Genomic DNA, 14,226 nt, shown 5'->3' on the forward strand with positions numbered 1-14,226 from the left:
TAATGAGAGCGAGTGAATAAGAGGGAGAAATCAGATTCCATCTCAATGAAAATTCTTTATTTTAAGTCTTTAAAAAAAAAACCCTACCTCTGCCACTCAATGTGTTTTTTTTCTTCTTCTCACAAAGCAAAACCTCTATCTAAATGTGTTTTAAGTCTAATAACTCCTGTATGTATAACAGGCCTGGCAGGCAGTTATTGTCTCACTGCTTCATGTGAACAGTGGGCTCCTCTTATTAGCCACTCCCTTTGATAAGGCGCACTCCACCTGTCCCAGCCCGAGTAAAAGGACCCGCCCTGCCTGTGAAAGTCCTGCTCTCAGGGCCAGGAGGCGCAAAAGAGCGAAGCAGGTGAAATGTGGCCCGACAGGTCTGATGGGAGTGCAGAGAGACGTAGTCAGTGCAGAGAGGATTGCTGAGTGACTGACAAGCCTGTCAGCCAGGTGGCTTTAGGAGCAGTCTGGCTGGAATTAGGACAATGACATTGTTGTGTTTGTGCTGCTGAGAGCTGGTTTGCACCTGTTCATTTCACTGACTGAGGGGGAACCTCGCAGCCCTGAGGATACCCACTGCAGACGCAGCAGCAGAAGCAGACTTAGAGTGGAATTTCCCTCCTGTTCCCAGGCTGGGGCCGGGGGCGAATGGTCGCTCTGAGAATCTGAGCAGAACTCAGGAAGGAGAGTGAGAGGAAGGGTGGGAGGACAGCCAGAGAGGGAGAGGAAGAGAAGCCAGGAGTGGACATTAGAGGAGACATGCTTCGCTACGGTTCAAGACCAACTGTTTCCACCACCACCACCACAACAGAGGACTCTCCAGAGGCTTTAAGGGAGGTAAGAAGCTCGAGAGAAGCGAGAACACTGAAGATCTCTCTGTCTTTCCTCCCATTTCTCTCTGCTCTCCTCTTCTCTCTGTGTTTTGTCCTGTCCAGTGTTTTTTCCTCCCCTCTTCTGTTTGTCGGCTGTTGCTTTTAACTCTGCCGACACTTGTTTTCCTGTCTGTAAGCAAAGAGATCCATTTTCTCTCTCTCTAACGTTTTCTGACTCTGTTGTAGGATGTGTGGCTCTGTTCACTTACACGAGTGTGTAATGGGAGCTGAGCGTGCAGGAGGCAGAGCTGTCATGTTTATTTGAACAGCTCTCTGATAAAACAGGCCTTTGTACTTGCCCCACGTTTTATTTTATTCCCATGGTCGCCTCATGCAGGTCAACACGTACCGTAATATTTGGTGAAGCACGCTTGTAGGGTCTGCTGAAGAGTTCGGTTTTTTTCTTTGTACTAAATTTCTTATGAAAAACCTCAAAATAGTAAAAAATCAAACAGAGTTCCCACTTTCCATGTATCTGTTTTACTTTTTAACATTTTACTCTGTTTACTCTGTTTTGCATTTACATAAACTTTGTTTGGTGCCCTGTTGCTGCTGTATGTGAATAAGCTCACAGAATCTTTTAGTTGACAGTTCAAGCTTTGCCACAATATCAGAGATATTTAGATCTGAATTTTATTTTTCTTCATGATGACCATCTGTAAATTCCCCTAAATTCAAACATTTGCCTTTTTTGTCTGTGTGTGTTTGTTTTGTTTTCCAGAGGAGAATCAGACGCCTGAGACTGACTCTGTATCCCGGAGAAAATGGAAACAAGGAGCCAAAAACTGAAAAGTCAGACACTGTAAGTTTTGCGTCTCCCTCGGTGTTACCTCCACCCTGTTACTCCGGCCAGAACCGGCTTCAAATCCATACGGTACAATACGTAAAGTTACATTAACTCATTCACTGCCAGCCATTGGCAGTGAATGAGTTAAACCCATTGACTCATGCACTGCAATTGACGGCTATAGACGTCAATGGCAGTGAATGAGTTAAAGAGGAAACGTCATCACACTCGACTCAGTTTGACACTGCTGATCAGAAATAGTGACGTGTGGGAGTAAAAGCACCAATAAAAACCAAACAGAAACCCCTCCCACACACACCTTAATTCATCTTATAAACCATTAAAAGAAAGATGGTGGAAAAGCTGAGATTTATGTGCTTTTTATCATCTGGTCCAGTTATGCAATCATGACAGGAGGGCGTGTGTGTGTGTGTGTGTGTGTGTGTGTGTGTGTGTGTGTGTGTGTGTGTGTGAGATAATGCACACACAGCTGTTTTACATTTACTTCAAAGCTCTGCTCCATCTGTGCTCTAACACTCTTCCACAGAACAGAAAATGCTAATAAGTATTAACAGTATTAACTCCAAAGGACGGTAACTAAAACAAACAGAGCTCATGAGAAATTAATATTTGCCTACCGAGGTGTAGAATTACTCTTAGTCACGTTTAATATTTGCTGGTATGCTCTGTGATCCTGTGAATTATGGCTGAGTCGACGCCGCAGGCTGCGTGGGTGTTTGCTGTTGGTGGCTCTGCCCCGGTCTTTGTTTGTGATCGGAGGCTGATGCCAAAGTTTCAGAGTGAAAGTGCGAGAACTGAGTGCAATGCTTGGGTTAGGTTTAATCTCTGAGGAGAGGTTTTTCCTTGTATGACTGTGCGGTGTGCAGGATCCAGAAACATGATGGCTAGTTTTGAATGAACCTTGTGCAACATGTCCACTCTTTCCACCGATAGCACACTGAAGTAATCTCTGAATGTGGCTGCCTTTGGGAGGGTGTGACTGCGACTATAGGAACTGATGACAAAGGACAGTCTGATGAAGTGTGAACACAGAGTGGAGGGAAGCGCACGTGTTTAGAGCTGATGTGCACTTTAGTGTTTGGGAAGGATGCAGATTTGTGCCCTCTGCGAGTGGCAGCCGGTTTGTCCCAGAACAGACATCGGTGACTCCAGCAACAGCGTCAGCATCTGTCTGTGAGATGAAAATGGCAACAAGCGATGTAACGAGTGAAGAGAAGGGTGTTTTTAAAAATAAAAACAGCTGAGTAACAGAGTAACATCACCGCTGCTGGGTGGGATTCATGGCAACACAAACTGGATTTCTGAGACCAATCCAGATGCAGATTTTCTTTACAGTGAGGTATTTCACAATCATCATAAAGCTATCATAAAGATACCACTTTACTCCACACTACCACTCCTGTTTTCTTGTATCATGTGAAAAAAGTTTTCCTATCAGAAAGTATTAGACAACATGTCGCCAGTGACTGCTGCAAGTCTGAAAGCAGTCTTATCATTCCTGAACCCTAATCACCATGAAGTCATCAGCCTCAGTTTCACTGAAGTTCAACAGCAAACTGAAGCTTAAAGTGTACGTGGAACTGCAGCACAGAGTAGAAAACATCAGGCTGGAGCCAGTTAGAGGTTCAAGAGGTTAAAACTTGTGCCTAGTTCATCACCATGGAAGGTCAAATGAAGGTCAGCAGGAATGTGGTAATGGGGACTGCATCCAGTTAATCAACGAGGAAGGAAATGACCAAAATATCTTTTCTCAGAGATATCCAGCGATACCGTGTTTCAAGAGGAATGCTGGTTCTTCGCTGTGAAGTTAGAAAGGGCGTGTCCTGCAACTCGAGACATCGTGGATTATATCCAACCGGCGACTGCGGCCTAGATGATATGTAGCACATGTGAATCATGACACACGCAGAGGAAGTAAACAGAGAACTGTTACCAGACGATGTTTCTATACCGCCAGCATTGGATTTCATCTCCGTAACAGCCGTAAAGTGAACACGGTTCAGCCCAGTGAGCTACAGTGAGCATCCTCCGTGCTTGTGTGACAAATAAGGAGCTAATCAGGTCAGACGGTGCAGTCATATGATAGAGGAGTGAGTTCATACAAACAAATGACAGTGTTAGATGACAATGCACTGATGCAAGATTATTTTACCGAGCTGTCTCCGAGCATTTTTTTAAACATTTGTGAACAGCTCAAGCTCCTCAAGCAACAGAGGAAAAGTAAGCCAGAGTGCTTCTCCCACAAAACTGACAAAGGGCAGGTAAACACGGACCAGCATGTGGTCAAACATTGTAAAGTTCAAAGCTGAATGGGCAGCACGCAGGGCTTCGTGAAGCGAACTGATAAAGATGGCTGTGCTTCCCTCCCATCTGCTGGAATCCACATCCTCCCACCTATTAGCAGGCCTTTTCCATTTCTCAACAGCAGGTCCTCTGTAGATTGAGTGGTGCAGAAATGTGAGGCTGGGCTCTGTCCACGAGACCACACTGGCATCTTTGTTCCTCCTCGCTCGTATCTCTGTGAGATGTGGACACTGATGCCTCTTTTTCTGAGTAGTAGTCCTCAATGAATGACTTCTTTGTGTAGAGACATCTAAAAGATATCAGAATCTGTCTATCTCTAGATCTATCTATAGATCTATAGAAACTATATAATATTCACATACAGTTAAATAAATACTTCAAGAGCGTGTTTACTTGCATTTTTGTTTAGAATCCTGCACTTTAGGCTCACATGAGGCGTGCTGTAGAATATATACAGAAATGATAAAGCTTAATTGAAAATGTTTTGTTTTACACGAATCATGGGTGGCATGGTGGTTCAGTGGTCAGCACTATAGCCTCACAACATGAAGTTATGGGGTTGAACCTGCAGTGTAGTGTTTGAATGTTGAACCTGTGCCTGCGTGGAGTTTGACTGAGTGCTTTGTTTGTACTAAAGACGTGGATGTTAGAATTAGCAATGAACCTAAGAGCAGGCTCCCTGCTTGGATATGCTGTCAAGAGAATGGAAGAATCAATGGAAGGATGGTTGAATGGAAGCCATCCACATCAGTGTTCTTGACCTGTTTTTGTTTTATTTTGCAGACTGAAAATGAAAAAGATGTCAATGGGATGTGGAAGAGGAAGAACGGGCTCATCCAAAGAGAGAGTCCACCTGGCCAGGAGTCACCTCAGCAGGTAGACAAAGCAGCCACTGCTTCATTGAGTGTGCCCTGCGCATGCACCGTGAGGCTGTCATTAATATTGTATTCACACATTCAGCATGAACAGAGGCTCACAGGTGACCGTGGCAAATGCTGTGACCATCACAGTTTAAAGACAGCAGGCGTGTTCAAAGTGTTTCTATTTGTTTTTATTTGTTTCAAGTGATAAACTATGGCAAAGCTAATAAAATGAGCTGGATCATGCAAAATTTAAACTTGACTTACTTAGATATTCAATTAACATTCAATTCAATTAGAATAACTGACTGCTTAAGTTACATTTGAAGCAGAAGAAAAATCCCTGCAGAGTCTGTTTACAGCTCTTCATCATTTTACACCAAATGTGTGTATATAAGGATATATGACCGCATGCTCGACAGTGTGTTTCTATTTTGGCGCATGTACACTGTGAAGCACTTTATAAATAAAAGTTATCAAGGAAGACCAATTGATAATGAACAAAAGTGTTAGCTGTATTTCTCTTTATCAAGTAAAGCACCTTGCTCTTGAATTACAGCTGAAATACTGATTAAAATGTAGTCTCTGAGCTAAAGTTGTTTTTATTTGTGCCCAGGACTTTTGCTGTGTATTATTTAGTCATTGCATTGTGCCACACTGCTCCTGTGCTGGTGTGCATCTGTTTTCATTGGCTGTTAGAGGCACAATAGACAGAAATGGGCAGCAGCTCATGTCCTGGGTTGCAGAAACACGACACCTTCGATGCACTCTGCACCATTTTTTAGCTGCACATTGCCAACTTCCTATTTCCACTGCACAGCAGCGTGGGCGCTGAAATACTTGATCACTTGCACATATGTATGCATGTGCATGTACATGCAGACTCATGCAGTGCATCTGTAAGTGTGCACACAAACACAGAGACACCATGCCAGCATAAGCCTGCCTCAGCGGTAGGTAGCTACAGAAACCTGACCGGCACAATCCTGTCTCCCTCAGCACCTCGGAGACATGACCAATGGGGTGCCAGAGACCTCGCTGCAGCATCATGGGCCCAAAGTGTATGGTGTAGTGCAGAGGACAGGCTCAGATAGACAGGAGGTGCTGGCACGCGAGTGGACAACCAGTCACCTACAGGATGAGATGAGATACATCAGGGAGGTGAGGAAAGACTGAGCCTTCAGGCCAATCATTCTTTTGCCACCACATCATCCATACAAGGCAGAGTGGGTTTCTGTTTAGATGATATCTGTGTTTTCCTGGTTTCTGTTTGCAGGTGAGAGATTCTCTTGAAAAGGTTAGAGAGCGGATGTACGGACAGTTTGGAGGAATGCAGCAATCAATGCAGAAGCTTTCGCAGGAACTCAGGGTAAAGATTATGACAACACCATGTGACCGGATGCACTGACATTCCTCATCAAACTCTGACCTGTAAAGCTGTGCATAAATCTGAAAAAAGCTGTGTGCCACGTGTTTCTGCAGGCTGCCAATGCACACAAGAGGAGTCTAGAGTCAGAGGTTAAGATCCGCACGGCAGCCATGGAGAACTTTGATCAGATGAACAGTTCCCTCATATCTGCTAACCTCACCTTGCAGGTAACAAATCAAAGTCACCAAACACTCCGAAGACATTTTCTTTTCTTTTTTTACTCCAGCAGCTGGATGCTGTTACAAAAAGTCTTCACTGGCTAAAATAAGTTCCCTTTGCAGAAATCCCTTCTGGACGACTGTCAGAAGAGAGTGAGCTCGAGAGACGATGTGAAAAGTTTGCGGAGCACCTATGAGAAAACACAACAACAGCTCAGAGACAAGGAGCGCGAGCTGGCTGCAGTACAGGCTGAAAACCAAACTCTCAGGCTTCAGGTAGTCCCGCAAACACAAACTCTTTCTGTGGGAATGAACATGAATCCACGTGTGTCCACAGATGAAAAAACCCCCCAAAACTTTACAGTGGAAGTGGCTGCTTCTAATGCCACAAGGCCACGAGACCGAGATGTCAGCATGGCCAAAATAAATGGGTGGAATTCAAAATTTTCCCTCAAGTTTTGTGCAAGTGCTACTTTGTGTATGTTTAAAGGGACAGTGAAGTGCTCAGCTGTCCTGTAACAAAGTGGTCTGATGAGTCAGTAAGTGATGGAAGGACAGGACGTTTAGGACTTCATGACCCCTACCAACAGTGAATAAATCAATAAATGAAAGAACATTTTTCTATCTCTGCAGCAGGTAACATTAAAATCCAGCTTTACCGATCATCATCACAGTTCCTGAAGTTTTGAGAAACCATCTCCTGTCCTATTTTTTTTTTTTTTTAAGTTTTAATTTACATTAGAAAGCAGAGAGTCCAGCTTTCAAATCACTGTGTGATCTGAGACACAGCAAACTTTTATCGAGCAGCTCTGTTAACATATCATATTGCTGCGGAACAGAAACACATCAGCTGCATCTGCATCTTCTACCCTGAGCAGAATGTGGCCTAATCAGCTGAGCAAAGTGCTAATTTTTGCTATGCTGTGGACTGTCCAGGCGGAGTCTTCACGGGAGGCCAACGATAAGGCGCTAAAGGAGCTCTCGGAAAAGCTAGAGAAAGAGTATGAGGAAAAGCTGCTGGAAGAACAACGCAGGCACAGGGAGGAGATTGAAACCCTACAGGTCTGCATTCTTTGGTCCTTATTCATACATACATCACACTTTGTTTTTGTTTTTATTTTGACAGCAGAAACCAAACCTATTGACGTAGATTACCTAAGGAAATAACTGTACACAATTTACAAATAAAAAAGTTACAAAATTCTTGACAATGAGGCAAGCCTAAGCTGAGAGAAGAGTGGCAGACATATTTCTGTTTGCACAGGCCCAACTCGATGAGTACATCAGACGACTGGAGGAAGCGGAGAGAAACATCAAAATCGCAGAAGCCAAGATTGCAGAGAGGGACCAGAGGATCATGGAAGTGGAGCGTCTCCTGGACTGCATGGGAAAAGTAAGTCAAAAATGTAACGTATGTATATGTCTTCCTGTTCCCTTGACCCTTGAACAAAATTGTGTAAAACAAAAATTACACAATACTTTGAGGGATCTGTCATATATCAGTCAAATGTTTAGGAAACGATGAAGATGATACTTCTTAAATGTACAAAAGCAACCTTCTGTAAAAGGTTATGACCGTATACATGTGCACGTAGTGGAGTTCAGTCCATGTTTACTGCAAACAACATAACACTTGGCCAGCTGCAAAAACACCTAGGACCCACTACTTTAAAACCACATGCCTGATACCGAGGTTTCCCTACAGTTCAAACCGGTTGGGCACGGGACCACTGGGGGCGCCAGCAGTCAATCCTTTGACTCCTGTGGACTGTGGGGTGGGGCCTCCATGGATTGGGATTGCTGCCTTGCTTTAGTTGATGATCAAACTGATAGGGATTGTTGGAGTTTGGAGTGTTTTCCTGCCAGGAGAATCTTTTCAGGTGGATGTTACGTGCCAAAGTTCCCCATCAGGACCCTGTAATCTAAGGAGACGACCGATGTCAGTGATTTTACTTCCCAAAAAGACTCAAACTTTTGAGTATTAGGATTTTCATTCAGCCATAGGAAAACAGATAAAATGTTGTGATTTCCACAGGAGAAGAGCCAACTGGAAGAGCAGCTGAAGGACTGCGAACAGCGCCTACGCCTGATGGAGGTGACGGACAGAACTGACGAAACTGTAGCCAAAAGGTACAAATTAAAGTCCAGATAGAAAATTTAAGCTGCGCGTGAATCTGAAGGCTCTATTACAGCCCTTTCTCTAAAAGTGGATAAAACTTCGCCAAGACTGCATTAGATGTGAGGAAGTTCTTTGTCTTTGGTTTGTTTTCTCAAACATCAAGGATAAACTTTCATTCTTGGTGCAGAGATCTTAAACAAGGAGCTGGAAACACACAGGATGCATGATAAACCCCACCTCAGACAGCACATCCAACAATAATACTGAGAAATAATTGAATAGGATGGGATATTAATTAAAAAAAAAAAACATGTTAGTTTTTGTGTAAAAGTTCAGCTTAAAATTCTTTCGTACGTTTACCTAAAGTGCAGACCTGAAAGGTTTTTTCAAGTCAGCTAAGAACCTTCATAACACTTTTTCTTGAAGCCTGAAGCAGAGCGGCTTACGCTTGGCCCTTTAAACCAGTTGAGCAAGATGCACTTTGGAGCAGGATGTTTATAGCATTGCAGGCAGATTAATTACCTAGAAGGGAAAAAAGTGCATAACTTTTTCATCGATGTTTGCAAATGAATCAGGGTGCTAGAGTCGTATTTCCTTCATATGTGGGACTACATCGTGGTTGTTTTTTAGGTCCAAAGAGCTGGAAGGTGAAGCAGGTGATCTCCGCGAGAGGATCAAACACTTGAACGACATGGTGTTCTGTCAACAGAGGAAGGTCAAAGGAATGATTGAGGAGGTGAGTAGGATTTATTTATCTGTATGTAGACCATGGATTCAACTCCTCTGTTCCACTGTTTTGATAGTGGGAGTGTCTCATACATTTACACAAGTAGCCTGTTTACCATTAAAACCATGGATCAATGTCAATGCACACAAGGAACGGAGAACTTCACTGCACACAGAGTCAATAAAGGGCGGGACGTCATGCTAACGGGGTGAATTCATGTTCATAATTTTGATGGGAAGGGGTTGGAGATAAAGGGGCATTATTTGTCTTCACTGAAGTATTTCAGTTATTCATTGCCTTCATTTCTATGTATGGAAAAACCGAGATTAGATAACGACTCTAGTTTGCTGTGAACTGGATTTTCCATTTCTGTTTTCCCTGTAAATTATATAATGTTTTTAAAATGCTTATCTTTTTGAATTTGTGAAGGTCGAATCTCTGCGAGCTCAAGTTGCTCAGAAGGACATGTTCATCTCTGAGCTTCTGGACAGGATTGCAATAGTGGAGTGTGAGGTAGGATGAGACTGGTGTGCTTTCTGTGTGTTTTAATAACTGATGGTGGGGTGTGATAATCTGCTTCATGGCTTCAGATGATCACATGGGCTTCTGACCACTGAATAACTGAATAACTGTGTTAATCCCCCTCTACTGCTTGTTGCTGCAAGCGTCAGGTCATTTTTTTCATGCAAAGTGACGATAGTCTTTTGCATGTAACTGACCTGATATTTCTTGTTTCCTGTTTTCCTTTTCCTAGAATAATGAATTAGAAGACAAGCTCAAGTATTTTATGTCCACACAGAATAAAACGCGAGAGGTTTTGGAAACCAGAGAGAAAGGAGTAGGCTGTGATCTGCTCCCCAGGTAGGATTGTGATACTAAGTAGCATTGGGTTGTGTTTTCTTGATTAGGAGGTGTTTTCTCACTCTGGTGTCTGACTGTGCTTCTGCAGACATGAAACACAGAGGTATGATGTTGAACCTGTTCAGTGTGAACCAACTCATCTCTTTCCCATCCAACCCCCATCACCTGATCATCCTCTATCACCTGTGAAACTCCCATCACCCACCGAACCACTGTCACCGACACAGCCTTTGTCACCCACTCATCCTCTATCACTTAGACCAAGCCCTTCCTCCATAGCGCCCTCATCCCTGGCACAACCCTCATCATCACCTCCCATTCAACATCCATCGATCTCTCTAACACTGCCCACTCAGCCAAGGACGTTTAAGCTTAATAACCCTCCCCCCAGCAGGCTACATTCAAGTTTACTAAGGTACACTCCTGTCCAGTACAGCCGCTTCCTGGATTCCAGACCCTCACAGGAGCATGGGACATTCTCCTACATCCACCCATCTGAGTCTGAAGCTGGTGTCAGTCCGGTCCAGCCTGGAGAAGACGAATTGGACGCACAAACAAGCAGAGGCACACCCTCCATACAAGAAGAGTCCACTTCATCCCCGCCCTCTTCTCAACCACGATCAGGAGTGCGAGTTTATACGCCGTTCATGAAACTTATGGAAATGACAGCAAAGATAAACATAGATTAAAGTTAAATAGCAGTCCTGGAAAATGCATGAGCCAAGACTTAAATAAGGAGAGTCAATGAAGCTATGAAGCCATTTAACTTAGTATAATTACTGAAAACAGGGTTAACAAGTAACGCACAAACTTCTTTTCATAAGCAACAAAATCAAAAATAACATTTTATCAAACTGGGAGTGAAAAAAAAAACTGGAAATTAAAAGAAACTCACGGAAGTCATTGTCCCCAGTTACAAACTAGTTTGATCCAGATTCCCTGTCAGATGATAGCTTAGTTTCCATGTGGATGACAACATGAGTGAACAGTTTAATTACTTTTCTTTAAACCTGTTGACAGTTGGATTTTATTTTGTGTTTCCTCTCTCTTTTTGTATCAGTGCTAAGTACAGAGCTAACCTGTATGTCAACAGTAAATATGTAGGTAAAGCTAAATAATAGTATCCTCTAACTCAGTCTGCGTATGCTGGGAAAGAGACAAGCGTATTAAAAAACTGGTTGGAGTAGTGCAGTAGTAACATCCTTTATTATTCTCTTACTTGAGCTTAACATTTACGTACTATATGGACCATAAAATTGTCAAATTGTTCACAGCAAATTGTAAAAAATAACAGTCTTAAAAACAAGTTTTAATAATGTAATATGATAACATACTCTGTGTTGGTATATAACATAGAGTAACGTTAACTTTAGGATTGAAAGTGAAAAAGTGGTGATGTAAAGTCAGGTTAGCCATTAAAACATCAGCTAGTGTGCTTCAAGAATACCGCTGACTCAGAATACATATGCAAAATAATAATATGTAAATAAACTACGTGGACAGAACTACCGACCTAGCTGCACATTACTCACGGTCTGATATCCCCGTGTTGATGTTGTTATCATCATAATAATGTTGATCCAGCATCAACATTACACCTGACCAATGACGTTGGAGCATTCAGTGAGCCAAGCATTAGCTTAGAATTTAGCCACATTCTAGGCTAATGCTAAACGGCATTAGCCAACCTAACTTGATAATGCCAGTTGGATAACAGCCAACCTAACTTGATAATATATTTATTACATTGCATAACTTTATAAAGAATATAGTTAATAAAACACACAACGTTTTATATAAACAAAAGAATCCCCCCCTCCTCTTTTATCAACAAAGTGAATGGTCAGTTGCAATGTTGATCCTGGACCAAGATTATTATGATAATGCAGGGACAACACCAACACTGGGATATCAGACACAACACACAGCACACCTGCAGGAGCTGCTCTGCCATGTAAACCCATGCAACGGGAGCATTAAAGTGTGCTCTTTGGAACAACCAATTCTTTGTAAATACAGACTGCCTGGCCAGGCATTTGACTTTATACAACTGAATTCTAGTATTAATAAGAATTGTCTAATATTTTTGTCCATATAGTGAAAGTAAGAGGGTTACTTATGCAGTCAGAGCTGTTAATATTAACTAGACCAAAGAGTGGAATTTTTTCCCTTAAACTTATATTGTCTTTGGTCAATTTTTATTTATTTTTACAAATATTCTTTTAAAAATGTACTAACACAAGAATCAGTTTTAAATCATTTTAAAGCTGGCACATCCATGTCAGTAATATCTCACTCATTTATGTCGGAGATAATGATTTTTGGCCAGTGAAGCAAAAAAAGTCTTATGTGGGTTTCTGTCCCATGTTTGCACATAGCTCTAATAATGATAAAAGTAGCTTGATGTAGGATGTAAATGATGTGATGCTATGTAAAAAATATTTTTCTAACTGATATAATATGGAATATATTTCTTTTGTTTACAGTGAATCTATTCTATTCATGTTGCTCACTGAGCTATGAGCGTTCAGTCCTATATGAAGGTCGATATGGTTATTGCGTGTATTTTCCTATCATTTTATATGTGGTCTGTACAAATTAAACATATGATATTTTGTTACTGTCAATAATATAATATTTATTACCATGCTTTGTGCCTTTGTGACAGCCTACTCTGTGATCCTGGTGGTGAAAGGAAAGCTATTTTAATTGGAAGCAGGGTAATGTGGTAAAATAGGACGTGGTAAATTCTTGAGAAATCTGTTATTAACGATATTAACTTTAATGAGGTGAGTGCCGTTCCTGAGCCACTGGCACAAGTGTTATCCAGGTGTTGTCTGTACTGCCACAGCTGTGTTTGAAATAGTTTTATGATGTGCCTTTTCCTCGTTGATACATATAATACTACGATTAATGATGAGAGGCCAGCATCTGTTTGGATAATAAAGACTGTGCAAATGATCCTGAATGTGTCACAAGATGGCTGCGCTTACAAGAAAGAGGTTTTGTGTTTTCTCAGCCAAGAACAACTACAATTTCATTTTCTGTTTTTGAGAAAGGAGAATTTAAAAAATAATAATAATAAAACAAACAAAGAGTGATGTTTTGTTTAAGTGGTGAAGAAAGCTAATACTGCAAAATACCATCTAGTGCATGATCTGCGAGCAATAAATGAAATCACTGAAATGATGCCACCAGTAGTAAATCCCCACACTATACTGAATCCAGTCACTCCAAAAGAACAATGGTTCTCAGTGATACACTTATCAAACGCTTTTTTCTCAGTGCCTTTACACCCTGACTCATAACACCTGTTTGGCTTCACTTTTGAGGGACAGAGCCCTCACCTGAGAGGGTGTGCCTCTCAGGTGAGGGCAGACAAAGAGCGATTCAGAAGACCCTTATGAAAAGAATATCGAGGGAACAGTTTACCCTGCCCGGGATAGGGTTACCGGGGCCCCGCCCTGGAGCCAGGCCCGGGGAGGGTGCCCGAGGGCGAGCGTCTGGTGGCCGGGCCTTAGTCCATGGGGCCCGGCCGGGCACAGCCCGAAGAGGAGACGTGGGCCCATCCTCCCGCAGGCCCACCACCCGCAGGAGGCGCCATAGGGGTCGGGTGCATTGTGTGCCGGGTGGCGGCCAGGAGCGGAGGCCCTGGCGGACTAACCCCCGGCTGCCAAGACTGGCAAACCTTTCTAATAAATCTAATTATTTTCACATTCTTTTAACTCAAAAGTATGACTCAAACTAAAACTACATACTGATTATACAAGAAGTATGATGTGGCCTACAGCAGTATCATGATTCACTCATTTTGATTACAGGTACAATGTAATATATAACGGCATAATAATCTCACAACTGCTACAAGCACATTTGCCTTTCTTAACACACGCGAGAGAAAGGCAACTGTTAAGAAAATGCCCTTTTGGGTGAGACAGGCCCACAGGCCCTGCATGCAAGCGTACTAACACACATACATGCAATGAAGAACAGCTTACACTACAGCACACACTATACATGCGCCTATATCTCTCATTGGTGTTAAAGCAGGGAAAACTTAACAGAGTTTTGTTATCAAATGCTGAATTTATCCACTG

The 14,226-nt window shown here is 42.5% G+C and overlaps 1 protein-coding gene and 1 long non-coding RNA gene across 6 annotated transcripts; one reads left to right on the top strand and one right to left on the bottom strand.

Annotated features, from left to right (window-relative positions):
• The first annotated feature begins 349 nt into the window (after window positions 1–349).
• On the top strand, window positions 350–13,713 carry myzap (myocardial zonula adherens protein). 5 transcript variants are annotated; one of them, XM_086287073.1, is made up of 15 exons: window positions 350–828; window positions 1,585–1,665; window positions 4,759–4,851; window positions 5,835–5,996; window positions 6,112–6,204; window positions 6,318–6,431; window positions 6,546–6,698; window positions 7,359–7,484; window positions 7,687–7,815; window positions 8,458–8,552; window positions 9,172–9,277; window positions 9,698–9,781; window positions 10,023–10,129; window positions 10,218–10,232; window positions 10,566–13,713. In XM_086287073.1, the coding sequence occupies exons 1-15, from the start codon at window positions 751–753 to the stop codon at window positions 10,816–10,818; spliced, it is 1,689 nt and encodes a 562-aa protein (XP_086143199.1). In that variant the 5' UTR covers window positions 350–750; the 3' UTR covers window positions 10,819–13,713. The 5 variants fall into 5 exon arrangements, with proteins under 5 accessions (XP_086143199.1, XP_086143210.1, XP_086143203.1 ...); XM_086287084.1 differs by lacking the exon at window positions 10,218–10,232 and having other exon boundaries at window positions 10,561–13,713; XM_086287077.1 differs by lacking the exon at window positions 10,218–10,232.
• Window positions 7,294–11,994, bottom strand: LOC147338973 (uncharacterized). Its single transcript, XR_015128533.1, has 3 exons — window positions 11,662–11,994; window positions 8,105–8,344; window positions 7,294–7,797 (listed from the first exon to the last, which is right to left on the bottom strand). It is a non-coding gene; the product is annotated as an uncharacterized LOC147338973 (long non-coding RNA).
• Window positions 13,714–14,226: the final 513 nt, after the last annotated feature.

This window comes from Aulonocara sp. 'chitande type north' Nkhata Bay, linkage group LG1 (assembly GCF_057382095.1).
Source record: "Aulonocara sp. 'chitande type north' Nkhata Bay isolate Kocher_YH1m ecotype deep benthic linkage group LG1, A_spYH_male_GT1.1, whole genome shotgun sequence".
Taxonomy (NCBI): domain Eukaryota; kingdom Metazoa; phylum Chordata; class Actinopteri; order Cichliformes; family Cichlidae; genus Aulonocara; species Aulonocara sp. 'chitande type north' Nkhata Bay.

Coding starts and splice junctions, on each gene's coding strand:
- myzap (XM_086287059.1), top strand. CDS start 751: ATGCTTCGCTACGGTTCAAGACCAACTGTTTCCACCACCACCACCACA. Junction 829..1,584: donor CTCCAGAGGCTTTAAGGGAG/GTAAGAAGCTCG, acceptor TTTGTTTTCCAG/AGGAGAATCAGACGCCTGAG. Junction 6,699..7,358: donor ACCAAACTCTCAGGCTTCAG/GTAGTCCCGCAA, acceptor TGGACTGTCCAG/GCGGAGTCTTCACGGGAGGC.